This window comes from Melozone crissalis, unplaced genomic scaffold (assembly GCF_028551555.1).
Source record: "Melozone crissalis strain CALT ecotype California unplaced genomic scaffold, PUWL_Pcris_2 ptg000018l_1, whole genome shotgun sequence".
NCBI classification, from domain to species: domain Eukaryota; kingdom Metazoa; phylum Chordata; class Aves; order Passeriformes; family Passerellidae; genus Melozone; species Melozone crissalis.
The window spans coordinates 32,656,952-32,683,810 of NW_026535796.1; the positions used below are offsets into that span (position 1 = coordinate 32,656,952).

The following is a 26,859-nucleotide window of genomic DNA, read 5'->3' on the forward strand; positions in this document are numbered from 1 at the left end:
TTTCATTGAGGTATGCTGAAGGCCAGAGAAAGCTGCACACTGTATTTTTACCATTATGTTATAAAGATCAAATGTGCAACATTCAAAAGCTAGTTTATTATTTACACTGAACTGCTCTCACATAGCTGTCATTTAATTTTTTCCTTTCATTTGCAAGTGTTTTCTGTTGGTTCAGAAATGTTTTCTTTCTGGTTGCAGTCTCTTTTTAAGGCACAGCAACAAGTAATAGAAGCAGACAGGAAGTAGGGCTTGTTGCTCTCCAGAGGATGATTAAGCAAGTCAGCACAAATTCCCTGAAGTTCCCACAAGCAGGCTCTTATGTAACAACATATGTTTTCAAAGATATTTTCTCTGAGCAGTGAAGAGTCTTCTTCATGGGAAAAATATAAGCTAGCTTTATAATAAACATTGTGGAGCATGAAATAACAATGAAGTAAAGAGCACTATAAATGAAGTAAATTATTAGATACTTAAAATCCCACAGCAACTGATTCTTATTTACATTTCTCAAAATTAAGCTTGATCAATAAAGTATCCAGGTCCTGCAGTCCCTTGCTAACACAAACAAAACATATTATGTGTTCCTTGGAACATCACCTGCAATGCTCTGGGATGAGTCCAGATAATGGTTTTAATGCAAGTAATCCAGCAGACTTTTCAGTAGACTTTTTCTGTGAAGAAAGCAGGGTCAATCCTTTTCCTCTCACTTTTGCCCAGAGCAGAAATTCTTTAAACTTGAGAAAACTTCAAAAAAGAATCCTTAACATTTACCTTGCATTTGACTATCCCAATATATACTGTCTTTAGATTATTCAGTACAGCTGTGGACTGCTTAAAGCCATTCAGCACTGCATACTTTTTATTCTTTAAAAAATGCACACACATTAAGATTTATTTTGTCCTCTTTAATTTCAAAGAAAATTGACATATTTTATTACATGAATTTTAAGCTTATAGGAATGGTTATTTACCTTCATGTGAGAAAAATATTTGTCTACCTAGAATTAGATATGAGGACTGACTACTATGTAGTCTGATTTTTCTACCAATAAATAAAAATTTGGGGACACACATATCAAAAAAGTGAAGAAACAACACAGCACAACAGATTAAGTTTTCAAGTTACTTATGATTTCACTGCCCATTTACAAAGATCTAATGCATTCTGCAAAGGTAGAAAAGCCAGGTCAACCAATAATAGCAAAGTTAACTACAGTCTCTCAAAGCAGAACCTCAAGCTGTGCTGCAGCAGAACATCTTCTATGTTCTGAAAATGTGCTACCAGTAAGTCTGATTCCTGTGAACCATACCATGCATTTTATTTTCACGCTATGTGGACAAAAGCTTAACATTCTCTGTATTAAACACATTGCCCAGATGTACAAAATCACACATATCTTATCCTGCAATTCCTAAAATACATAAGGTAAATTTTGACATGAAAAGAACATCTAGTCACAAAAGGACTGGATGCTCTTAACATTTTATCTGACACTCCTGTCACATATGGATTTTTAAGCTTTTTTTCACCTGTTGATCCAAGACATGGCAGAGCCAGATAACACAGGGGCATACCCAAACAAAGCAGTCGTTTTTGCCTTTGCAAAATCTATATGGCCACAGTGGAAAAGTTCACCTTATCTCACCTAACTCACAATGGCACTGAAGTGAAAAAATAGAGTTAAAATCCAATGATCTTCTCACACTCATATGCTACATCTTCTCAATAGTCAAATATTTTAAAGAAATATATTTTCAATAATTTACTACTGCTGTTTAGCTGGGGTTTCATTGTGTTGGTGCACCTATGCCTGCATGGTTAAGAGTGGGAATTCACTTTGTGTGATACCTAGAAACAGAACTAGAAATCATGCAACAGATAATTTTTCTGGTCAAACAGGATAATTCCTTCTATTCTATTCTAATGAGCTCTTAAAGAACGCAGATGATAAAGGCTTTTCCCCACTTCCTTCTTTCACAGCTTTGATCTCACTGCTTGAAAGTGATATCAAAAGTAATTCTTCAAGAACCATGTTTCAATTTCAGCTCTTCTTCCCACACATGTGTTACTTTTACTCCATAACCAATTATTCAGTACCAAACAATGCCTAAAGCAGGCCCAATAAGGATTATCATAATAGATACTAAAAGGTACTATAATTTATCAATTCCACTCTAAAAATTTGAGCAAAATAAAAAATAGCAAATGGTTGAGTCACTAGAGCAGAAGCCATCTATTTCTGTATCCCCCTGTTCTGAGTAGGATTTTGATCTCAGTTAAGTGACTTCAAGAAAGTTACACAATGAAACTCTTAACTGAGAAATGGAGTGAACAACATGCAATTTTGTTGATTTGAGCTACTCCTAATCATAAGAGTCCACAAAGGCAAGAATTGTATCTCCAAAGCATGTATAAGTAATTGTATTCTAACAGCTTTAAAAAATCAAAAAGTAGACGAAAACAAGACTTCTAACTGACCTAGGGAAGAAAACTGAGAAGACAACTGCTACTGATTTAAAAACAAAGCTTCAGAGATACATATAAAAAAGACAAAAAGACAAAAGACAAAAAAAAAAAAAAAAAAAAAAAAGCCCAGCCTTGGACGATAAGTCTCAAGGTATGTAAAGGGAGACTACTTGTTTCATTCAGTAGTGCACAATTTTGTTGTGCTTCCTTAACATCTTTTCTGAGAAGGGTAATTGCAAAGGGGTCATAAAATAAATAATCCAAGATATTTTCCCATCATCTCTTAGATCTGCTTTAGTACAGTCCCTAATAGATAATTCAGAACAAAAATTCAAATTAGAAAAAAAAAATTTTTTCCCTCTTATCCTAATGAGGCAATCCAGAGCTGAAAATCTATGCCTTTCAGGTCGCCTGAGCCTCTGAGGACAACAGGTGGAAGCACTGTAGCTAACAGAAGTATCAGGAGAATCCTAAGAGCTGCCAGAGCATTCCTGCTCTTTGGTCATGAATTGCAGAGCTGCCAAAAACAGGGGACAGGAACAAAGAAATGAAAACTTGTGCAAATGCTTTCCCAGCTATGAGAATCCCAATTCTCAGGGCACTTGAGCTCCCTAGTTGGACCTAAATAACTTGAAAAAGTGCCCTTTTTCCCCCCATTTTTGGAAAAGCCATGCATGGCAAAGCAGGCCTCAGGCCAGCTTCTGGACTAAAAATCACTAGGTTTTACATTTTAAAAAGAAAACTGCAGCTCAATGAGAGCAGGGAAGATGGGCTTAGTCAGAGCCTACTTATAAATCCACCCCAGCTGATAGATGTTCTTTGGACAAGAGAAATTTCAGCTCATGTGCTAAAGGGCTATCTAGTGGATATGGAAGCAAAGGGGAACCTTCCTGCCAACTTCACCTAAGTGCTGCATCAAACCAAACTGTCAAATGATTCAATGTTTGTTTCTAAAATTTCAGACCCTATACTGGCACCAATGGACTCCTGCAGCTTTGTGTATCCAAAGGGAGACTCTAAGTCAATCCACAGTTCTTGCTTCTAAGCCTGTAAAGTGGCTACTAACAGATCTTTGCATGCATGTGGTGGTTCATTTCAGGGATAACTGAAGCAGTTTAGGTGGTGAATGCTGGTTTAAAAATTGGTTAATCCAATACTATTATTTAAGAATTATATAGCTACCTAGGAACTTCAGGTGCTTTTGGCACTAAGCATGAGCAAAAGGAAGATGCTGAAATTTGTGTTTTCAGATTAGGTGGACTGATGTATGAAGCAGTAGAAGGACTCTAAGTAAATGTATCTTATTTTGTCTCAGACATCTTTCTTATTTAAATCCTGCAATATAAGCAGGGACTTAAAGATCAAAAAAAGCCACTCAACAGCCCTGATACCCTTTATTTCCACATGGTCCAATTAAGGAAACAGCTCCCAAAGTCACTGGAATGCAAAATTACAGACCACTGGCAGAAAAAAAAGTTGAAAAAATGGACCAGTGCACAGCCTCCAGCAAGCTCTCTTCACTACTTAAGGTTCTAATAATAAGAAGACCTGAGGCAGATTAAGTGGAAAACAACACTCTTGAAGCCTTAACTCTGAAATGGAAGTAATTGTTAGCCTAAAAACACTCAAAGTGTCTGAGAAGTGCTGGGTCTTCAGTTCTGCTCTTCTGTGGAGTATGTACGTTGCATCACCATGACTTACCATATTTTCTTCTGGAATTGTCACCTTGGCTATTTTTAGTGGGCAGAGCTCACAGTTCTTTTGGTTTAGACTTTAGTCAAAGTGTAATTTTGAAAATGCCCATCAAAAGGAAAGAAGTAATACTTTATGTTGCTTTACAGCCTATTTTAGTGACTACAGCAAGTCACTTGTTTCAGGATATGCACCTGAGAACAGAAGGAAGTACCAGTGAAATGCTATATTTGACTCAGCTTGAGATTACTGTTTTGTTTGAGCTTTTTTTCACTATTAGCAGAGGAATGGGCATTTATCCTGGTCTTAGCGTTGCTTTACTCACCAGACCCCCTGTGACACTTTCAAGGTCTAAAACTGCTGCTTTGAGATGAAATCTATAAAGAACATGCTAAGAAATGCTGTGTGCTGTTGCATTTACACCAAATTCTCTGCTTCATTTATGCAACCTACACAGGATTAGGTAGGATTTAAATCCTAAAGGGGTCTGTAGCCCTTAGACTCTATTTGTTTCAAGACGTTTTATATTTAGTATTTCAGCCAAACAGTTCTGTTTTTTTTTAAAAAAATGTATTTAAAACTATCACATCCAGGCAGGTAAGTGTTAAAAGCAATGAGAAAACAATAGGAGGTTAAAGTATGCAATGCAATAAGAATGTTTAGCATGTCCTGACACTCCAACTCCCCCTCTCCACTGTTCAGGCATCTAATTGTTTGCTTTTCCTCCTACATACAATAACGAAGTGAACTACAATCAAAGTGTGATGACAAATGGTCCCAGGGTTTGCATTCTTTGGAATATATTGGCATTTGTAAACCAAAGAAGAAAGATAGATGTAATCAACCACCCTCTTATAAGAGAAGGATCTGGAAGAGTATGTTGGCAAAATCTTCAAACCACATTAAGCCCTAATTTGAAAGCATGTTTGAAAGGAAGAAAGCAATGCCTCTAATACCAGTTTATTTGTATAACAACAATCTAGAAACTGAACTTGCTAGACATATTTTGAAAGATGGAAACAATTAAAATGTATTAGTGATCTAAACAGGCACTGTATTTTAAAAGAAAAGAACTTTAAACAATCAAGGTTACACATATCCACATTTTGTTGACTAATCCTCACCTTCCCTTGATCTCCTAATATTTAGTACTTGTATTACATGGAAACATTGCATCTCTGCTTACAGAAATTCACAAGAGTTGTCTGTACATACTTTTGCTTATGGAAAAAGAATGATACAGTATCATGAGGAAAAACCCCATCAGCTGCAGGATGGCAATTTTTTTGCCTCCAACATTAAAAACTTGGACCCTTCTATTAAAGAAACCAACACATAGTGGCCAAGTTGCACCATAACATCAATGTAGTCACTAAATAGTGAGCTCATATCAACAGTAAATAGAAATTGACAGAGTACATTTGGAGGACACATTATTCACATCTTCCTCTTTTCCCTTCTATACAAGATACTACTAAGGCACTTAGTATGGGAGGATAATGAATAATCAAATATTATTTTAAATAGTTGAAAATATTTCATATTTAAGCTAAAATAAGCCTTAAATTAGGGATTAACATAACCTGCATTTTTTGCAGTCATGTTCGAAATGCAGTGCTTCAAATTTCCGGACACTGATAACCCCTCCTCTCCTTAAAAACAAGATTAAGTCATTCCAAATCCCAAACATGAACTCCTAAAAACAGAGACATCTTCATACACTCCCTTTTGACTTCCTGCAGTCTTACCAGGCCATCACAGACACATTGAAACTTCAGAAAATATTGTCATAACTTCATAACATGAATCTCCTTTGATGACCATCAAAATTGTTGGCATTTATAAGCATCACCATTAGCACATTAGCACACAATGAAACACACAGTTCATTCCCACTAAGATACTATTTCTATCTCTCAGCATTCTTGCTGTTGCTCTTAGTCTTGATGATTTTATGTGCAGCAAAAACGTAGCTATAGAGAAGATAAAGAGTTGGAGATTTCCCAATTGACTTTTGATCTGTTTTATATGAGGCATGGTTCCAATTATTACCTTTGATGGGAAATTACTTTTAATTGCATACATAAATGTTTTAACAGGTTGATTAATACTTTAAAAACTCAAACAAACAAAACCAATGGTATAGTCAGTGCATATCAATCACTACTTTAGAGACTCCAAAAAAAAAAGAATCTATGCATCAGAATTTTCAAACAAGGTACGATAGAGATACTTTCCTAGTAACAGAGTATTTGCATCTTAGGAACAAAATGGTGGTAATTACCCCATGAAGCAGTTTAATCATTCATTAAAAGTTAAATGGTAAAACACTGAAGAAAAAGAATAATAACTTGATAACTCTAAAAATTTCCATTGATACAGCGAGTGTCAAAGTGAAAGAGGGAATGTGTATGTCAGATACTAGGAAGGAATCCCTTACTGTGAGAGTGGTGAGGCACCAGAACAGGTTGTCCAGAGAAGTTGTGGCTGTCCCATCACTGGAAACATTCAAGACCCGTTTGAATGGGGGTCTCAGCAACCCGGTCTAGTGGAAGGGACTAACCTTAACCCTAACCCTTCCAACCAAAACCTTCCAATGATTCTTCAACTTCAAACACAGACAAGTAGTACCATCATACTATATCCTATACTATTATATTGTAGTACTGGTCTGGAGCCTGTTTTCAGGAAATCCCTGCTTCAGAGGAAGGAAAAATGAATTAGTGAAATAGGATTTTCAACAGGCAACAGAGAATCAGGACTATCAGGCAACAAGAGAATCAGGAATTCAGAATGTGAATGTCCTCTTTGAAATACCCATTTAAGGAACTAATGTCAGATAGCTCTGCAGCTGTAAATACAATCTCAGCCATTAGAGAAAAAAAGGAGATAGTATACACAGAACACATATGTATCATACTTGGCCTCTCCTCCAACCCCATTTCACATATTTCTGTGACAGCCATTGAAACACCTTAAGTATCAAAGATGCAACTCACAGGATAAAATATCTAACTTCTGGCAGTAACATATTTGTATCTACTCATGATTTAATAGGGGCTTAAATTTACTCAGTAGCTACTGAATTCTGCTAATAACTGTGTGAGCCACTAGGACGCATATTAACAGATGCACATTCTTGTTCAGAGTTAAGAATAGAAGTTTAGAGGGAAACTGTCCAAGTGTAAAAGTATTGCTGGAGAGGGAAGCAAAATTTAAGGAGGAAAACTACAGGATTAGAAGTAAAAGCATGTCACAATAACAGAGGTATGTCCTCTGCAAGTTTCTGTTAGTAAAAGATTTAAGAAGAATTTGCTTATATAGCTAACATTACAATACAAAAACAAAAAGCCAAAGGTGCAAGTAGTCAGTGGCAGTCAGACTTCAAACTGCAGCGTGCAAGTAGAGGCTGTGCAAGGTGATGGCATTGAGTGGGCACTGTGTTTACAGGTGCACGACCACCAAGGCCAGCATCTGGCTGGTTTCCAAACACAAGGCTAAAGTTCCGGGTTTTCATAGGCAGTGTTCTGGCTCCATCAAGAACACATTTACACTGTAGGTCTTTCAAACACAGAAGTGGGGCTTTTTGAATCCAGAAAATTTGTGCTCTGACACCCATGACATTAGTGACAATATTTGAAAGTAATAGTTTCTATGAGTGTTTATAATATTTTCATAATTACTGTGCATGCCTGTGAACTCCAGACTATGAATGACTCAAAAGTCAATTTTCTTCCATTTTAATCTAGGCAATATTCTATGCAAAAAAGTTACTTCTAATTTAAATTTTTTTAAATCAAGGGTTATATAGCAGAACTTTTCAACTAATACCATACTTCCCTGCAACATTTAGAGACTCACCTTTAACTACTTCCAGTAGCTTCTTAATGTCAGTATTTTTTATCATAACACATAATCCACTTCCTATTGAAAAGACCATACATTGCACACCCCCACCCCCACCCACCTCTGCATGGTTAGGCTTCTGTTTGAATACATAATCCCAGCAAAAATATAACATCCTGAGCATCCCAGTAAGAAATTTGCTTTTGTCTCCAAAAAAGACAGCAGAGAAGCACAACACTGCCATCTCCACCTTAAATGCTGAAGTACAAGTATCACACATAAAATCTAGTGAAAAGATTATAAAATATAGAGAACAAAAACACATGTAAAGGATGCTAAAACTTTTGTGAGCAAATTAAGCGAACTACTGTCAGGCAGAAATATTAATTTTGTTCAACTACTGTAGTATACCAGAAAACCATCAAACTCAACAGTCCCAAATCCAAAAGGAGGCAGAGTAAGCAAGCCCCCAGCCTGTCAAGTCTCGCCTACGACATCAAGTGACTGGTATCAGAGAGAAGGCATATCTGAAAGTGTCTTATGGCTTGTTTTATCTGTCAGTGTTCTGGATGTGCTGGCTCTTCTAGTGATGAACTTATATGCTGGGAAACAGATGACAACTGACTTAACTGCCATAGATGCAATTTGCTGGGGTTCTCCACCTCATAAATATTAAAGTGGGTTATACTTGGAGCAAAGTGCAATATGAAGCCTGAAATACATGCTCCAGACCTTAACTCCATTTAGTATATGTTCAGTGGCAAACCAGTATTACAAAGAAGAGTTTATTAAGGTTTCTTACAAAAAAAAAAAAAAAACAAAACCAAAAAACCAAAAAAAAAAAACCAAGCAAAAAACTCAAACCAAACAAACCCAAACATAACAAAAAAAAAGACCACTAAAAAGGAAAAAAAAAGAGTAAAGCCTTTCTTCCCTCTTAATCCTCACACAAAGCTGAGCAAAGTCCTTTTTCCTGCAGTGGATTATTTGAATACGCATCTTCGTTTAATGGTATTTGTTAAAGCTTCAGGTTACCTGAGAAGCAGGTCCTTCAAGGGAAAATATGGAAGGTGACAAACAGCTTCATTAGGTACCACAATAGAGCAAGCAAACTAAATTGCTGATGTGTGTTAAGCTTTGGGTGAAGCTCAGAAGTGGAAGTGCTCCTGGCACCCACTGCAGCCTGATCAAACAGGTGAGCAATCACACAAGCCTGCTGCTATCACAACCATTACCTTCTCTTCTGCCACTGACTGGGAATCCCTGCCAGCTCCTGCAGCTCAGGCAAATAAACTGACAGAAAACCATCCTATCAAAAGCAGTTCAGTTTCTGCCACTTAAGCTCCTTGGATCAGTTTCCTAAAAGGTCAGCATCATTTCAAAGAGTTTGCTGACACAATACGAACAGGCATAGATAAATAGCACCACCTCTCTTCTTCATAGGTCAATGAGGAACATTGCAACAGAAGAATATACTGTCAACTTAAGTGCACCCAGAATCTGGGCGCCAGATAGTGACACAAAAGCTACCGAGATGACAACTATGAGATGAGAAAGCAACTGAGATAACAAGTAAGATGAGAAAAGTGTTCTTGTAGGTAGCTTTTGGCTAAGGAAAAACCAGGACTCATGAACTTTGTCCCCACCAATAACACAAGTTAATTTTAAAAGCAAACAATAAATGGACAAACTACAAAATATCAAACAGACAAGCACCCTATTTGGTGTTTTAATGTTGGTATACAACCCGATAGCACACAAGACTAATCCAGCCAAGGAATGGTTTGGACAGGAAATTTCCAGAAAACAAGTTCAGCATACAGAAAGTTCATGCTTTGTAAATAGTGAACTTTCTTCAAGAGACAGTCCAAAAAGCTTGGGATTTTAGGCAATAGAGTGAGTGAATATATTTACTGGCTACAAAAGGCATGGAAAAAGCTCAGGGCCTTCAACTATTTACCTAGTTTGTAGATGTGAAAAAAGGAATGCTTTAACTACATACACAAGGAGATAATTTAGAGGACATCACTGATGACAAATATTTTCCCCATCATCAGGTTCAATACCATCCAGGTCCTGGCAGGAACATGGAGGAAAACAAAGCACACAATTGTATGGTCAGTGCATCCTGCCACTTAGATCCTGCTTGGCACAGATCATGTTTCAGAAAAATATCTCAATCACCTGATGTTCTATGTACAAAGCATGGCCATCAAAGCTCTAGAAAAAGTCAGATTTGCTGAACAGAAGCAAAGCAAAATAGACTTTACTTCCATTAATAGCAAACAGACCTGGAAGGATGTTAGGACTGCCAAACCACTGCCAGCCTATCCTATGTCCTTCGAAAAAGAGTGAAAAACACCAAACATTTGCTGGACACTGAACAATGGAAGGAAAATTGTGCTCAATCCAGCCCCAGAAAAAAAACTTCAGCCTCCAGCTGGAAGCCAACTGGAGATGGCCTGCATTTGGGGATGCAAATCTCAATAGAAAACAAAAGAAGTTGAACAAGTCACAGGTATTATTGAAAGAATAACTTCTAAGGCAACCACTGACAATTCCCTTACATCACAGTTTGAAAGTCTGAACTAGAAAGACAACACAGCAACACTGTTAGTTAAGTATAAATAGGCTCAGAAGGCTGAAGGACAGCCTATAAATAGGACAGAAGACTGCTCAGATTTTAGCTCACTTCATACAATACAATCAGGAGAGGTGGAGTCCATGAACTTGATGTCAGTGGAGACTACCATTTGCACATCAATTAGAAATAAACTATTTCCAGATACGCACTCCAGATCCTTTAGTACAAGGCCACTGAAGCCTGGTCCAAAACACAATGGTGTCAATGTGACTTTACATACCTAACTTGGGTCAAAGAAGAGAAACACTAAGAAGAATTTTGTTTAAGTTTGAGAATAAAAGTTCTAGAACAGGACAGGAAACATACATGGAGAACACTGCATTCATGAAAGGAGTGATGGATACAGTGGTGTATCAGAACAGCTTTCCTCCTTTCCTGCAGAAGTTTGAATTTGTTGGATGCAAAACTGTTGAATACAAGACTCAGGAATTATGAGTTTTCCAGATTTATGGAGGTCTTCTGTGCACCATCCAGCAGTTATTACCAACCACATTACATCTGATCCAGGAGTACTTGACAACAGGTTGCACATTTTAGAAGTACAAATTCCGTTTGCTAGATTTTTCAGCTATGGCCTCTACAGCCTGTTACAGAAATACTTTTTTCTCCCACAGATATAAAGAGAGAATGTAAACTATAATATAATTAATTAGCTATCACAAAAGCCATTTCCTCCAGAGATATTTATTTTAAATGACAGCAAGTTTTCCAACATTTAATCCAAATGTCCAAACACAGGTGGGGCTATCAGTAGAAGTCTTGCGCAAGATTTCATAGAAACATAACATAACAGATCTTCTCAGATTTACAAGTAACTTCAAAGAATAGCATTTTTAATAGAGTTAGATTCAACAACTTGAGTGAGATGGGATCTTTGGTAGCCAGCTGGACATCAGCTCAGGCACTGCAATGCTTAGAAAGCTGCTGCCTGACTTCAACTTCAGAGAGGTCAAACCTACAGCCAGGAAATCAATTTGGCAACAAGTCCATTCCTTCATACATACAGGGAGTAGCCACCTGGCATTAGTAGTGAGCATGTTCACATGCTGGACTTCACAGGATATCTGATACAGATCTAGGACAGATCAGAAGAGATTCAGAGAGTGAAAAACTTCCATTGATTTCAGTGGAATTGGGATACTGATCAATCTCATGGTTCAGGTACCTACAGTTCCCCTAGAAATGAGGTATAACAATTCCTCTGAAAGTACACATGAAAAGTTAATGTATTACAGTCCAGAAAGCAAAGCAGTTAAAACCATTATTTCACTTTTCAGAAGATTTAACTGACCACCAGAGACACTTCATATATGGTTACACTCTCTCATGTTTGATCTGTACCAATTTACCATTTTGCAAAAAAAAATTATTTCAAGATTCAAAGAAGAAGGAAGGAGCAAGGAATAAACGTAACAATACCAAAAACATACAAGCAGAGGAAAAAAAAAAAAACCAAAAACCAAACACAAAACCCCCCACCACCAACAAAAACTCAAAAAAATTAGCAAAATACCACAAAAACACCAAATGAAAAAGAGGTGGAAGAGAGAACTCTTGGTTATTTGGTTTCCTGGGCTAAGCCAAGGAAGCTCCAAATTCTTTCCCTGGACTCAAATCACCTGGGTCTGTTCTGAATTGTTTAGTGAGCAAGAGGCATCCAGGTTTTGCTTATACAGAACGTAAGCAGCCCAAATCTTGCTGATAGTCAAAACATTTTATACTACAAACTCGAATATTGAAATGTTTACAAAACAATTAGCAAACATATAAAGTATGTTCAATTTTTACAAACAGTTCAATCATCATACAAAATGTAATGCAACGATTTATTTCTCTCTCTGAATTTAATCTCCTAACCAGAATAGAGTTTGTAGTCAAAACAAAGACAAAGCAAGCTATCCCTAATTACAGTTGCTGTAGATAAGGTTTCAGCCATATTGTTGAAAAGGAATTTGTAGAATACTGTCTCTCTCTAAGTTTTTTAATTCTTCACAGATTTTTCAATTAAGATTCTAGGTGCAATTATAGATTAATCAAAATGTAGGAAACAAAGATGTAGATGTAAACAAGATTTAGACTGAACAGAAAAAGCCTAGTTTAGGACTGAGCTGGTAATGATTGTGATACAATCTCTACTTGACAGCAATGGTTTTCTCTCACGGATGTTTTCCTTATTCAGCACACAGAATGCCAACAACTAAGTCTGGATAACAGAGCAGCATTTAGTCTTCAGGGTCCTTGCTACTTCTACAAAGGACTAGAGGAAATGAAAAAATAAAAAATAATAATAAAAAGAGCACATTAAGGAAGTTAAAACCATCTTGTCCTCCTTGTTCCCAGGGTTTTTTCCTCTGCTTCTCTACAAGTTGCATAAAACTTTCATAGCACCCCAATAAAACTGTCTACTCTCCTTTCAGGTGTCTGTCTTGAGGCACCAGAGAGGACTGATCACTCCTGCAAATCTCAGCACACCATCTTCAGGGAAAATACTCAAGTAACATATGGTGATTCATGCATAATCAAGGGAAAAAAAGTCAAATTTTGTAGATGTAAGTGATAATATATTACATGAGAAGATCATAAGTCTTTAAACAGAAAGCCATCATTTTTTACATTCACTGAAAAACATACATTAAAAAAGAGAAAAGCCATTATGTAACAAAGGGTAAGATTACACTACACAAGCATAGAACTTGTTGCCCAAGTTATTTCAGCCCAGTTACAAGTGTTCACTCTGCAAGACTAAGCATGTGAAAAGTCCAATTAACAGTATTATGCATCAACTGATCAATATTCTTTTAATACTTTTAAAGGGCATTTCTGAACTTAAAAAAATCTGTGTGTAGACAAAGCCAACCACATCACCATAAAACTGCTTTATCTACAGTTACTAGAATTTAATTCTATACTGCTCCTTGTCTTCACACCAACAACTGACAAGTGACATTTTCAGAAGATGTTTAAGGGCTATCTCTTCCAATTTTATGACCACCCTTTGCTTCTTGAGAGTCTTAAGAAGATACTTTTCTATTTATTTTCCAGAGTTATAATCTATATCCCAAATCTTAATTCAGGAAGAAAAGAAAAATAATTTCTGCTAACAGTAAATGGCATCACATAGGTACTACACATTCATTCATTAGGTTTTGATTAGATCCATGCTGTACAAAACAGTTACTGCCCATGATTAATGTACATTCATCTACTAGCAAAAAGACAGAATGAAAGCTCCTTTTCCAGGAATAGGATGAGATCTCCTTTCATTCCCGTCACAAAACATGATTTTTATACCACTGTTGACCCAATATCCACTCCTACATGAAAGAAGAGGCTTCAAATATTGTAATTTCAATTTTTCCCAGAAGAGGGCTACTCCAGTTCTAATGCAGCAGACCTCAATGAGATAACAGAAAAATGCTGCATGTGATGCCTAAACTTAACAAGGTCTATTCTGCATAAAGTACTTTTCAGCTCTGGTGCCCACATCAGCCTTCCAAATCACAAATTACAGAAAATAATAAAAAATGCTGTCCCACAGAAACGTTCTCAAGATCTGCCAGAGGTTATGTTGCAGGCTGAGTGCTAAGCATCAGAATAGTATTTTTGTGCAACACTTACATTAGCCCACAAAGTATCCTGCCAGTGACAAGAATGCATCTCTTAGTACAATATTTCAGTTACAGTTAAAATGGAGTACAGAAGTTCAGCAACTCAGTAACTTGCTTATTTAACTAAACACAACAAAAGCCAGTATATATAAACTTTAAAAGACTGAAGATACTAATTTTTTCATCTGCAAATCAATACCTTCTCAATAGGTCAATATTGATAATTGTGATGATGAAATATTGAGACTTTTCAAAATGTTGTTTACTATCACATATATAGTCATTTTTGTCATCCACACTATTAGGTGCTATTTTACATACACTATTTACTATTTACCCTATTTTACTTGTTCAAAACCACAAAGGAGTAAAAATATTTGCAAGTGTTATGGTCTACAATGCAGTCTTCAACTGATGCTACATTTTAAAGTCTACCATAATCTTTACCAAGTTTTGAGGCAGCTATAAATGGCATGGTAAATTTGGTTTTGAAATCAATGAAATTTTAAAGAAATCTGTTTCCCATTTAGCTCTGCAACAAGACACAATATTTTCATTTGTAAACATGCTGGTTTATAATCAAACATTTTCTGCTTTTGACAGTTGCCTGAAATGAAATCTACTGAACTCTAATAACTTACTTTAAAAATAAAGCAGTACCTTTTTCTGAAAGTATCTTTCAATACTTTCTGCACTGCTCCACGATCTAACATATATGGAAAGATTTTAAGGAAAATTTAATCGAGTGTCCAAATATAACTTTACTTTAAACATTAGGTCATCTAAACATCTGTCTCCAATATATCCCTAGGGATTTAAATCAAAAGTCAGCTAAACATGTACAATCATTTTGAAAATAAATAACAGAACAAATTTAGTCTTGATTATGATTATCATGCTTTTTAAAAGGAAACATTTATTCTAATAAGAAAAGTCTGAACTAATTTAAACTTTATGGACATTAACTTAGAAGAGTTTAATACTCTAAATAAGGCATTTCTTTCCATTTAGTTTAGTATCTAATAACATTCATGGGGTTTATATCTGCAGAAATCCTACATGTTTTCTTCCTCCCTTTTGGAAATGCCTAATCAATAAGCTTCATATCTCATCATATTAAAAAGTGAAATTTTATAGGAAGGAGAAAAGGTTGCTAAAAATCAACAGAAAAGATTGATTTGTTTTCTTTTTTGTCATCTGGGTTGGCCATCATCATATTTGACAATAAGGAATCAGATGCCAGTCAAAGCATATAGCATACTGATACTTATTTTCTTCACTGCTTGTGAAAAAAACACAATAAAGTTTGTTTTAAGCAAGTACTGTCTCATTACCCAGTTAGCATTACAGTTTTGCCTTGTAAAAGTTTTACTAAGAGGTAAAATGAATAAGTGGTAGCCACATTTCCCTTGCTTAATGCAACAGCCCCAATCCCCTTCAGAATCCTAATCCCATTTAGGAGAGGAGAATTAAGCACTTGTCTGCAAACACAGTACTTTCTTAAAAGTGCTATTGCTTTGGCTCTGCAATAACCAGAGACAGAGAAGAATGAAGGGCAGAACTGTGAAGACTCTCAAAGCTCTCATATTCTTCCAGTAGTCTTGTACTCAGATTATTGCCCATTCCTCTACATAACTCTTCTTATTGATGATGAACTGATCCCAGGATGAACTAGTATAGTAACCCAGAGCCAAAAGAGGCTATCAAGAATCTGATGGCAGAAGCACCTAAAATGGGCACCAGACACAATGTTTTGAATGTGCTGCATAAGCAAAGCAAGCACTCTTGCTTTACACACTATTACGCAATTCTGACAAAATTAAGGCATACACACAAGATTGTGCTGCCACCGGTCAGCATCAATAGTAAGGCAATGTCTTGGAAAATAAATTCTTCTAAAAACCTACAAGCATCCTGACACTTTGTTTTGTACTTCTTGGCATGGGGTTATGCTACACACGCATGTACACCACCAGCATTGCAAACCTGCCTCTAGAGAACTTACATGTAACCAACCTAAAAAACCCCCGGTGTATCATCACAAATTTCAAGCACTCATAATTTCATGGCTCAGATCCAAAAATTCATCTAAAGATCAGGAGTACCATCTTTATAAAACATCTACAGTTCATAATTTTAAGCTTTAATGCCAAAACACTGAGGATAAGATTGGATTTTAAACTGAAATGATAGTCCAAGTTTCAAATTCAGAAATTAAACACATAGCTCCACAAGCTGGAAGAGACATCAAATACCACAGAATCCGTAATGAAGAATTAAATTTTTTTTCTGTGTCTCTGATTATGGGAGTTAGAACCATTTTTTTTTTCACCATGCCCTTCATGTTTTACTGAGTTCAGTATGTTATCTGGAGCCAGCTGAGAAAACAAAGTTGAGCAATATTTACTACACATTCAAAATATATACTAATTTTGAAAATCAACACTCTAACTAAATATTAAGAAGCAAGTGTTAGCAATAGAAAAATAAGTAAACCTTTACCCTGCTGCAAAGCCACTCAGAATTGGCTCTAAGAGGAAGTGAAATAAATAGCACAAAGAATTTTCCAAAACTGAAAGGGCTACTAAGACTCTCATTTGCTTTTGGGAGTGTTGCTCCTTGGGGTCACCAGCCACACATCTGCATACTTCAGTATAATAAAAACAATAAAAGGTCCAGGAAACTAATATAACAAACCGATCTGGGAAATGATTCATTGACTAAAGACTAAAAGATGACCCATAAACTGTGTTTACTGACAAAAATTGATGGACTGAAAATGATCCAGAGGGAAAACAAAAGCAGCTGTTAACAGTGTAGCTCAGTGATTGAAAAGCAGACCTAAAGGCCAATTACTCCTGTGTTTGCTTCCCCACTGTATGGGTGGGACTTCTCAACAACATTCAGACTCTCGCAGTTATTTTCTCATCGGAAAACCACCACTGTAGACAACTGAAATATGAATTACCTCTTTCACATGTTGGTGCAATGGTATCTAATTGCAGTGATTCTTCAGGATAAGACATGCTGCAGAAAAATATGGCAGACACTTATCCTGTAACTACTCTACTTTCAACCCACCTGAAACAGCTGACCTGCAGTACAGATTTTCTGTAGAGAAAATACTATCTTAAGATGGCTGATATTTAACACTTTCTTGCACAAATAATAATTATTCATCAGAGAGTGAGAGTTTCATATTATAAAAACCAATATTAATTTACTTTACCCAACGACAGGACCAGTGTTATTTTCCACAGGCAGCAAATATCAATTAATCTCCTCCAAGGGGAAAAAAATTAATTGTATGTTTTCAAATCCAGTTGAAGAAGAGCCCATTTAAGGCCTTTATAATCAAGGCTGAGATACTTTAAAATACTTAGAGGCATCCCTATTATCCATTCATTGCAATACTGATTTTCAAAACTTCCAGATTCTAGAAGCCACATCACTATCTGAAAAGGGTTTTTTCCCCCCTTGTCTTTAGCCCTTTTAATTCATACCAACCCTAATCATAATACTTCAAGCAGTCTGAAAAGGTCAATATAATCATTTTTCAGAGGGAATTTCAGTCTCGTAACAGACAAGTTCCTCCAGTCTCATGGGTATGATTTTGAGTGTCTCCCACCCTGCTAGCTTGAAATGGAAAAGCAGCAGGCATAAAGAAAGAATTTTTACATTTGTAAGTACATCCAAGGTAATGTCACAGAAACTAAGCTACAGTTAAAGGAAACTTTGTAATATCATCACTTAACAGGCAAAATTGCCAGATTTTATGCACAGAAATAACCAGAATCAGTTTTCATTTTCTCTTCTAGAACACTGCCACAGAAAACACATCTACTATTATCAAAAGTCATGCTTTGTTGCTAAATGTTAGAATTATATTCTTACTGCCTAATAAACTTTTGTGTTACAACAATTTAACATGAATTTGAAGATGTACATCAGTCACTCAGCACAACTGATGAAAAAATAAACAGTAATGAAAAATTGTTCTTTATGCCAATATAATCTTGGCTCAGAGAAGCTGTAACAGCTTCAGAATTGCCTTTGCAGACAAAGCATTTTTTGCCTACAAATTTTACAACAGGCATGTTCCAGTATTATTTTGACTACCTACATGCTGTTATATGTATAACACACTATTCCACAATATTATTTAACTTTAAAATCTGACAATGAAATTTTATAGCTTATTTTGAAGAAGTGTGTATGTTTAAGCTTTTATGCTTTGCTGTAGGTCTCATGCCTGCAAATACTTGAAGGAAGTTAACAGAGGCTTACAGTATGTATGTAACACAGAAGTCTTTACTTTGGTTATAGACTGGCATTGAGAGTTTGATGACATTTCTGCAATATTGCATAAAATCTATGCTAAAATTAAAATAACCAACCAACAACCAAATTGTGCTTAATTTAGTGACAGTGAAATTCAGTGCCACTGGCTGTGCAGTACACATATGGAATCAGCATTTATTGATCATTATTTATTTGACATCTTTAAGCTTTTATTTTGCATATTATAATTGAAAATTACATATGCTTCTTATCAAGCAACAGCTTCAACATACATTTTTATCGCTCTGCCACAGGTAGGGAAAAAAAACCCCAAAAAACAAACAAAAAAAAAACCCGAAAAAACCCCCAAAAAACAAAAAACAAACAAACAAACAAACAACAACAAAAAAAAACACATTAGCATCTCATGGTGGTATTGCACTGCCATCTTGTGGGCAGGAGATCCAATGAGTGCAAATAACTTCATTAGGTTTGGGTTTTTGTGGAGGGTGGGAGATAAGGGGTGAGGTTTTTGAGAAAAAACTTGTTACTCTAAAAACAACAGGAAATTGATAACCCTTCTTAACACCTTCAGGCTTACCACTGGATAGGATAAGTGCCTTATTACACCCATAGAGGATTCTGTGCACAAAATGTTTTATTCCCATTGGCTAACACACCAGGCTAAATAAAGCCAACTTCTCACTTTTACCAGCGTATCCTATTTGGAACAAAGACACACTTGGAATTACGAGGTTGCTGCAGGATTCTCAAACCAAGGGAGTATCAGAGCAAGTCTGAAATTTAATCCCCAGGTTCAACAAGCAGTATGGTATGAGCTGCATCTGAGTCCATCAACCAAAAGATTCTTCTTTTCAGAGTCCCAGCTTCTACAGAAACATACTACAGGAGTCATAACATGTTAGAAATTACAAAAATTCTTAGTTTGTTTCTGTCGCTGTTACATAAACATGCAAAATTTACTTCATATCCTAACCCCTCATCTAAAAGCTATTACATCAAAAAAAATCCCTAAACATAGCTTGAAACACATTTAAGAGCTCCAAATAGCTGTTTATGAGTTGCCAGTACACTGCAATGACTCAATCAAACAAGATCAGTTCACTCTAAACACTCTCTGGACAGAGTTGAGGTCAATGACTGTGTCTAAGTGGAGGCCAGTGATGTGTGGCATCCCTCAGGGCTCTGTCTTGGCACAAGTGCTCTTCAGTGTCTTCATCACTGACAGACATTGAGACATCCCAAATATGCAGATGACATGAAGCTTAGTGGTGCAGTTCACACAACAGAGGGACATGAACCCATCCAGGATCCTGGAAAAACTTGATAAGGGGGCCTACAAATACCTTATATGAAGGTCAAGAAATCCAAGTTCAAAGTGCTGCACCTGGGTCAGGAAAGGAGCAACATGAGTAGATGCTGAGACAAGAAGTCATTGAGAACATCCTTGCAGAGAAGGACTAGGCGATTCTTGTGGATGAAAAGCTGGACATGAATCAGCAATGTGCACTCACAATCCAGAAGGCCAACCTTAACCTGAGCTGCATCAAGAGCAGTGGGAGGAGGCCAGGGGAGCTGATTCTGCAGCTCTGCTCTTGTGAGACCTCACCTGCAATGCTGCGTCCAGATCTGGAGTCTTCAGCACAAGAATGACATGGACTTGTAGGGCAGGCATAGAGGAGGCCACAAAGATGATAGTGAGTGAAATCTCTCCCCTACAAAGACAGGTTGGGAGAGCTGGAGTTGTTGAGCATGAAGAAGAGAAAGCTCCAGGGAGACCTTGCTGTGGCCTGCCAGTACCATTTATGAGTGACTTATAAAAAGGAGGGAGAGGAACTTTTTATATGGACAGATAGTGACAAGACAAGGGGCAATGGCTTTAAACTGAAAGAGGGAAGCTTTTGATTAAATGTTATGAAGAAATTCTTTACTCAGAGGGTCAGAGCAGGTTGCTCAGAGAGGTTGTGGATGCCCCACTCCTGGAACTGTTCAAGGCCAGGTGGGATAGGGCCCTGAGAGACTTAATCTAGTGAGTGGCATCTCTCTCTATGGCAGGAACTAAATGATCTATAAGGTCCTTTTCAATCCAAACCACTCTACAGTTCCATGATTCTGCATTGCAATTTTCATTTGCTCCTTTTAAAATAAAGCTACATTGCAAGGGTATTGCTTCTTCAAATTACTTAACTGTCTGAAAATTTAGAGGAGTTTTGCTAGCTGCCAGCTTTGCATATTTAGCAAAATGTATGAAAGCTCATGAGGATTTCATTAGTTTCCACTAAAATTAAACAAGGTTTTCTGCGGCAACCCAATAACATTTAATTCAGTTAGAAGTATACAAAGCAAACAGTCCAATCTCTTTCAGATTCAGATATTTTTAGAATTATCAGCTAGTAGAACAGGGGAGACTCAGAGACTGAAAAATGCTACAGAACTAAAGTTTGAAATGCTATAGTATGTGGGGAAAGTACACTAAAAATTTTCCACTGAGAATGGTTTACAAGGTAACTTCAGCTGGTTCACTGCATGGCATTCTGCATACCCTCAGCTGCTGTCACTGCTCTGGTCTGCAGCACGCAGCTGTATTCTACCATATTGAAAAATGTCACATTGCATGGCTTTGAATTGGAGACCAAAGGCAAAAATTCAACTATACTGGCTTCAAAATCAGCATCCCTGGAGCTTCCCTGATGGGTCTTCCTTATTTCCAGCAACCCACTGAAGTCAAACTGTCCTGATTACTGTACTCCCTCTTCGAACTGTATAATGATGAAAGCAGTAGGGGCTACATAGACCTTGCACAGGTACTTCACGTTTTCTTTTCAGCAGGTTTCATAAAACACAGAGTGCATGGATGGTTGTCTGAGCAGAAATAGATAGAAATCTTTCCAAGTCCTAACTTCCCAACTGTTCCTATGTCCTCCCAGTTTCTACAAGGATACTGGAGAAGGTTCAGGATATCTGATATCTCAGCTTACATGCACTTAACCTTATTTTGGTCTTTTCTTACCCAAACTTCTCTTCACCATATTGCCAACCAAGCAACTCCCATCCAAATCTCCAAGTCCAACACCAGGGTGGCACGCTATTAATTTCTCACACTAGCAGAGAAAATTGGCTTAATTGGTTGCTTCTAGTGCGTTCCTTTGGAGCACTTTAACTTGTAGAATACTTCCTTGAAATGATTACTTTTTGACTGCTTCCCATCCTTAGCTTTTTAATTTAAAGAGTTTGCAAACATCTGAAATACCAAACCAAGGCAGTGAAAGACACCAAGCATGAACTGTGGCCTCAGATAATATTTCAGCCTTAAGTGACTTCAGAGAAATGGAAAAAGGAAGGTTCAAATACATTAAAATTTTATGGTTTCAAGTCAAGAAAGTTACAAGGTGTAGCTAAGTACTTAGCTAGATGAAATTACCTCTGAGCATTAACCAATTATTTTAGTAACATGTGAATGCCCATTGCATGGCTTAAAAGGAAGAAAAAAGCACCCAAGAAAACACAGAATACTCCTCCTAACTTTAACTCCCAGAAAACTGTCATAAAAATACAAACAAGCGAGGGGGAGGACAATAATTAGACAATTTTCCTGCAGTTTCAAGTGCTTCCTGTACATCTATCACACTCCGTCTCCCATTCATAGGGACAAAGTAACCTAAGGTGTTTCACTGATTATGCAAGCTAGTGTGCCTTGTAATGGTTTTTGTCTGCCTAATGCCTTATGCAACAGGAAGACCAAACACTGGTTTTAATACTGTATCTGCATTTGACAGTCTTTGTTTGACAAGTGGCTTTCCTGCCTGTAGATCTGGTTCAAAGAAGTTGCTGCTATCCAGGTTAATCAACTTTGTCTACTTCTGAAATAAAACACCTCTCAAGAGAAAAGATTTGGACTTTCAAAGGAGCTTAAGAAAATTAGACTCCCAAATCCTATTAGGTTTCAATGCAGCTGGAAACCTAACTCTTTAAAAAAGAATTTTAAAAAATATTAAAAAATTGAAGCCGAGAAGTACAGAGAGGCAGAAACCCTGCTGTTTCATGAAAACATGAGGAATAGGGGGGGAAAAAGATGAGCCTGAATTATCCCTATGAAGTAACAGTTTTGTTTTAAAGCTCATTTTGTTCTGCCTTTTCCATATTAATTTTACAGTAATTAATTTTGCAGTTCATGTTCATTTATTAAATGGAATTAGGCAAAGAGACATACCTAATTTTCAGCAGAAAAGTACTTAAAGATTGGTTAAACATTACAGATCTGAAAAACAAGTCATCTAGTTATCACTTGCTAAATATATGAAATAAATTATTTAAATTTTTAACTTCAAAATTTAAAATGTTTATAGGTTATTTGTACATGTATGGAAGAAAGAGAGGCTATCATACAACTAAATATAATTACATTTTATTTATGTCACGTGCAGTTTTAGCTAATTGTTTCCATCTGCGGTCTTTTGTTATTAAAAAAACAAGAACACGCCTATATCAACCAGAAGCATCCTAAAACCTTCAGGGTAACCATATGCAGCCACCAGCCTCCACTGTGCCATGGGTATCTGTGCAATTGTTTATGACATTTGCACTTCATCATTCAAACTGGCTCAACACCCTGTTACGAGTATGTCTTGACAAATTAATCTGGGTATCACATAACATACTTTGCACTAGTCAGTTCCTCTGTATGAGGAAATATCCATTGACTTTATATGCAACACTATTGTTTTAATTTCTGCCTTTTCCATACAGGCAGGCAAAACAAGTTTCTCTTTGTATTTTAGAGAAACAATTCTTCTTGTGACTTGAACCCTGTACTGACTGAGCTCCTCAAATAACATTTTGAAGAATTACTATAAATCTAAGGAAATCAGAAGCTCCCAAGTTCTTTTCACAATTATCCTTACAGTTAAGAGTTGATTTTCTGTTTAATTTTTTTGCTATAAATTCCACACATGCTTTAGCTTAGTAATTAACCACTAGAGAAAAGGAACATGCCTGCAGTTCCCTGTAGTAGAATGGCCTGAACTCACTAATGAAGTGTCCCAATTAGGTTTCAATCAAAGTCCTTTTCCTCACTATTGTCATACACCCAGGCAAGCAAACAAAACCAAGTATTTTGAATTATGCTATTAACCTTCATTGAGGAATCTGAAAGATGGGAGTAAACAATGCCGGCAGAAGTAACATAAGCCAAGACTGTGTAAGACTTTGTTCATATTTAAAATTTCATACACTCTCAGGAAGCAGAGCTTTCCATTTCACATGAAGTCAGATTAAAGCCACATGAAAGCAGACGCACCCCTTGTCACAGACAAAGTATGCATGAGATCTGTCATGCCTGACTTTTACAGTTCAGTTACAGCAGAGAGCTGTTCAAGTTTAACTTAGCAATGCCTCTGACAGCCAACAGTATGCTGATATATTTTCTTTTAAAACACTGAACACTTTCCTTTCTCCTTCTTCCAGCATGCCTGCTTCTTCCATTTTATCAGTCCTGTAGACTAGGGGTCATGTTTGATTTCTTTCTTTCTCTTCCCCTGTCTTAATAAGTCCATGAACAAGTCCTGTCATCTCCCACAAAGCATCAAAAAATCCCTTTCTTCCTGTTCTGCCAGCTTCGGTTTATCTCTAATAATTTTCCACTCAACCTAGCAGAATTACTTCTTATCAGATCCTTTTGCATCAGACATGCAGATACTAAATAACCTCTCATTTTACTTATGCAGGCAATATTTCTGACCCTTCAATTACACCTACTGGGCTGTGCCATTCATTCCCAACAACCTCAGCACTTTCTTACCATTGCTTTGACAGAGTCCAACTCATCTTTCCTAGAAACCAGCTTAACCAAGACTAATTTATGTCTGGTTTGGGGTGGGGTTTTTGAGGGATTTTGTTTTGTTGGGGTTTTTTTGTTTTGTTTGGGTTTTTGGTATGTTTTCTTTTTGGTTGGTTGGTTGGTTTTTTTTCTAAATACCAGGCTGCGGTACAGAGAGCAAAGTCACTCTAGGATGTCTGTGGCATTCACTTGAGGCCAGGAAACAGAACAAAGCACCTACAAGAGTCCTATGTCCTCCTGCAGAGACAGTCAAAAGCAATATAGGATGGTCAAAATAATATTGGGAAACTAAGTTCAGGAAACAAACTCAATCCTTTTCTCCTTGCTTGCATCTTTTCCATGTTGTATCTACACTTGCCTAAGAAATTTAACCTTTAGTCTGAAGACTTCAAAACTCCAGCCTTCACCTTTTACTTTCTCTGTAAATTAGCAGGAGAAAAACCCCACTGAGTTTTAAGCATCTGTCAAGCAAGTTTTCAAGTGTCAGCCATTTCCCTCTAACATACTTTATAGCTCCCATTTGAAGCACACTTCTCAAAATCCCCTGGTACAATTTTAGTGTTACTCAGACTTAGATAATAAATCATTACTGGTTTATTTCAAAACCAATTAATGGAAATTTCTGTACAAATTTAAGGCAAGTGATGCAGCTAAGGAACTTGCCTGCCTGACAGGAGATTAAGCAAAAGGTTGCAAGCATCCTTAACATTATGTCACTGGACTAGACACAACAGGCCTCTCGCACTGTACTTTTTTTTTAAGTGTTGCATGCAGATCAATAGTCTCCTTGAAAACTCTCTCACCCTAATACTGATGTCTACCAGATTACCAAATATTTTTCATTTATCTAAATGGGAATTTTTTCTGTGGTGTTAGGCAATCTCTTCTACAAAGAGAACCTGTAACAAAAAAAGGCTCCTGCCAGAGGATGGTAACACAGTGCATTGGATCAATCTGAGTCACTAAGACACAGGCCAACTGCTAAGGGCAGAAAAATGTCATCTTGCAAAACATCTGGTGGCAAAACACCTCAGTGTCCCTTCAGGTATGAAGGGTTTTTAACAGTCTAGGACAGATTAAACCTTTCCATTCTCTCCTATAGGAAGATAGGGGTGGTACCAAGCAGAATCCAAGAAACCTTTAGAATTTCAAAGGCTGCAGAAAAGCTACATAAACAGTCACACAATACACTGGAAGGGCGGGGACAGCAGTCATACAATACACTGGGACACCAGACTTCTCCACTTCTGCTATGACATCTCACTGTCAAAGAAGAAGGCTGAAAACAAAGGGCACACAGAGCCACTAGCATGAAATCAAACTGCACAAATGTGTGTTGGTGGCAGGAACGCATAGAAGTGGATTTAGAGGTACAAGGGGAATTAGAGGGAATGGAAGACAAGCTCACATGCAATGTCATGGCTACACAGGTGTCAATCACAAAAGAATTTTTCTTGTGCACATTGCACTGAAGCATAAGACACAGCAACACTACCACGTAGCTCTTCTCTTTCATGTAAAATATAATATGACAAACAACATTTAGACCTCAGAAGAGACTCTAAGGAACACTTAAAAACACACTACATAGTTGAAATATTAACAGGATTTACATATGCAGACTGAAAGAGCAGGATATTGTGTTAAAATCCCCTACACTGCAGGCTGATTTAAATGTTTCAGTTTCACTGGGATTTAGGTAAGAAACCTGAAGAAATTGACCAGCAACGCTTTCATTACTAAACAGACGTGTACGATTTTGACATTTGTAGTTTGTAGTACAAACAGACTACAAATTAATGAGTAATGTCGACATTCCTAAAAGTATTTCGAAAACCACACAGAAACGCATTTCCACTGTAGCCCTGCATTGGTTTCTCTGTAACTCAGCGACGAAGAGTGTCACGGGGAAGGAGTGAGCAGGGCAACTACGTTTTCTGTCCCGTATCCCGGCGCTGGAGGCGGATCCCGGCCGCGGACTCCCCCGAGGCGGCTCTAGCCCTTCGGGCGGGCTGCGCTGCAGGACACCGGCGGCTGCTGCCGTTGAAGGGGCCCGCCCGCCGCTCTTATCGCCCGAGGGGCTGCATGGCGTGTGTGGCACAGATACACCGCGGAAACCGGGAGCGCCCCTTCACCCCCCTGCCCCGCCGGCGGGCCGAGCACCGTTACAGGACTTGCTCCGGGACCCCCGGGCTTGGGTCGCCTCCAGAGCCCGCCGGCACCGCCCGGCGGGGGAGGAGCCGCCGCTGAGCCGGTTCGTTCCCCGCCGCCCGAGCGGCGCGGAGAGGGGGAGGCGGCGCGGCCGCCTGCGCCTCAAGTTGGCGGAGCGCCGGCGGGGGACGGGCGGACCCTTCCCGCCCACGAGGAACGCGCGCACTCACCCGCCGAGCCTCCGGCGACGACTTGGTGAGAGGCCTCCTGCAGAAAGCCCCGGGGCTGCCGAGCCATCCTTGCCCGCGCTGCG

General features: G+C 37.7%; 1 protein-coding gene across 1 annotated transcript in view; it reads right to left on the bottom strand.

The window, feature by feature from the left end:
• The window catches only part of SLC25A21 (solute carrier family 25 member 21), a 232,391-nt gene extending 205,532 nt beyond the window's left edge, over positions 1 to 26,859 (bottom strand). The window contains exon 1 of the mRNA XM_054276096.1: positions 26,777 to 26,859. Within this exon, the coding sequence (XP_054132071.1) occupies positions 26,777 to 26,843 (67 nt within the window). The 5' untranslated portion in view covers positions 26,844 to 26,859. The remainder of the gene's footprint in view (positions 1 to 26,776) is intronic.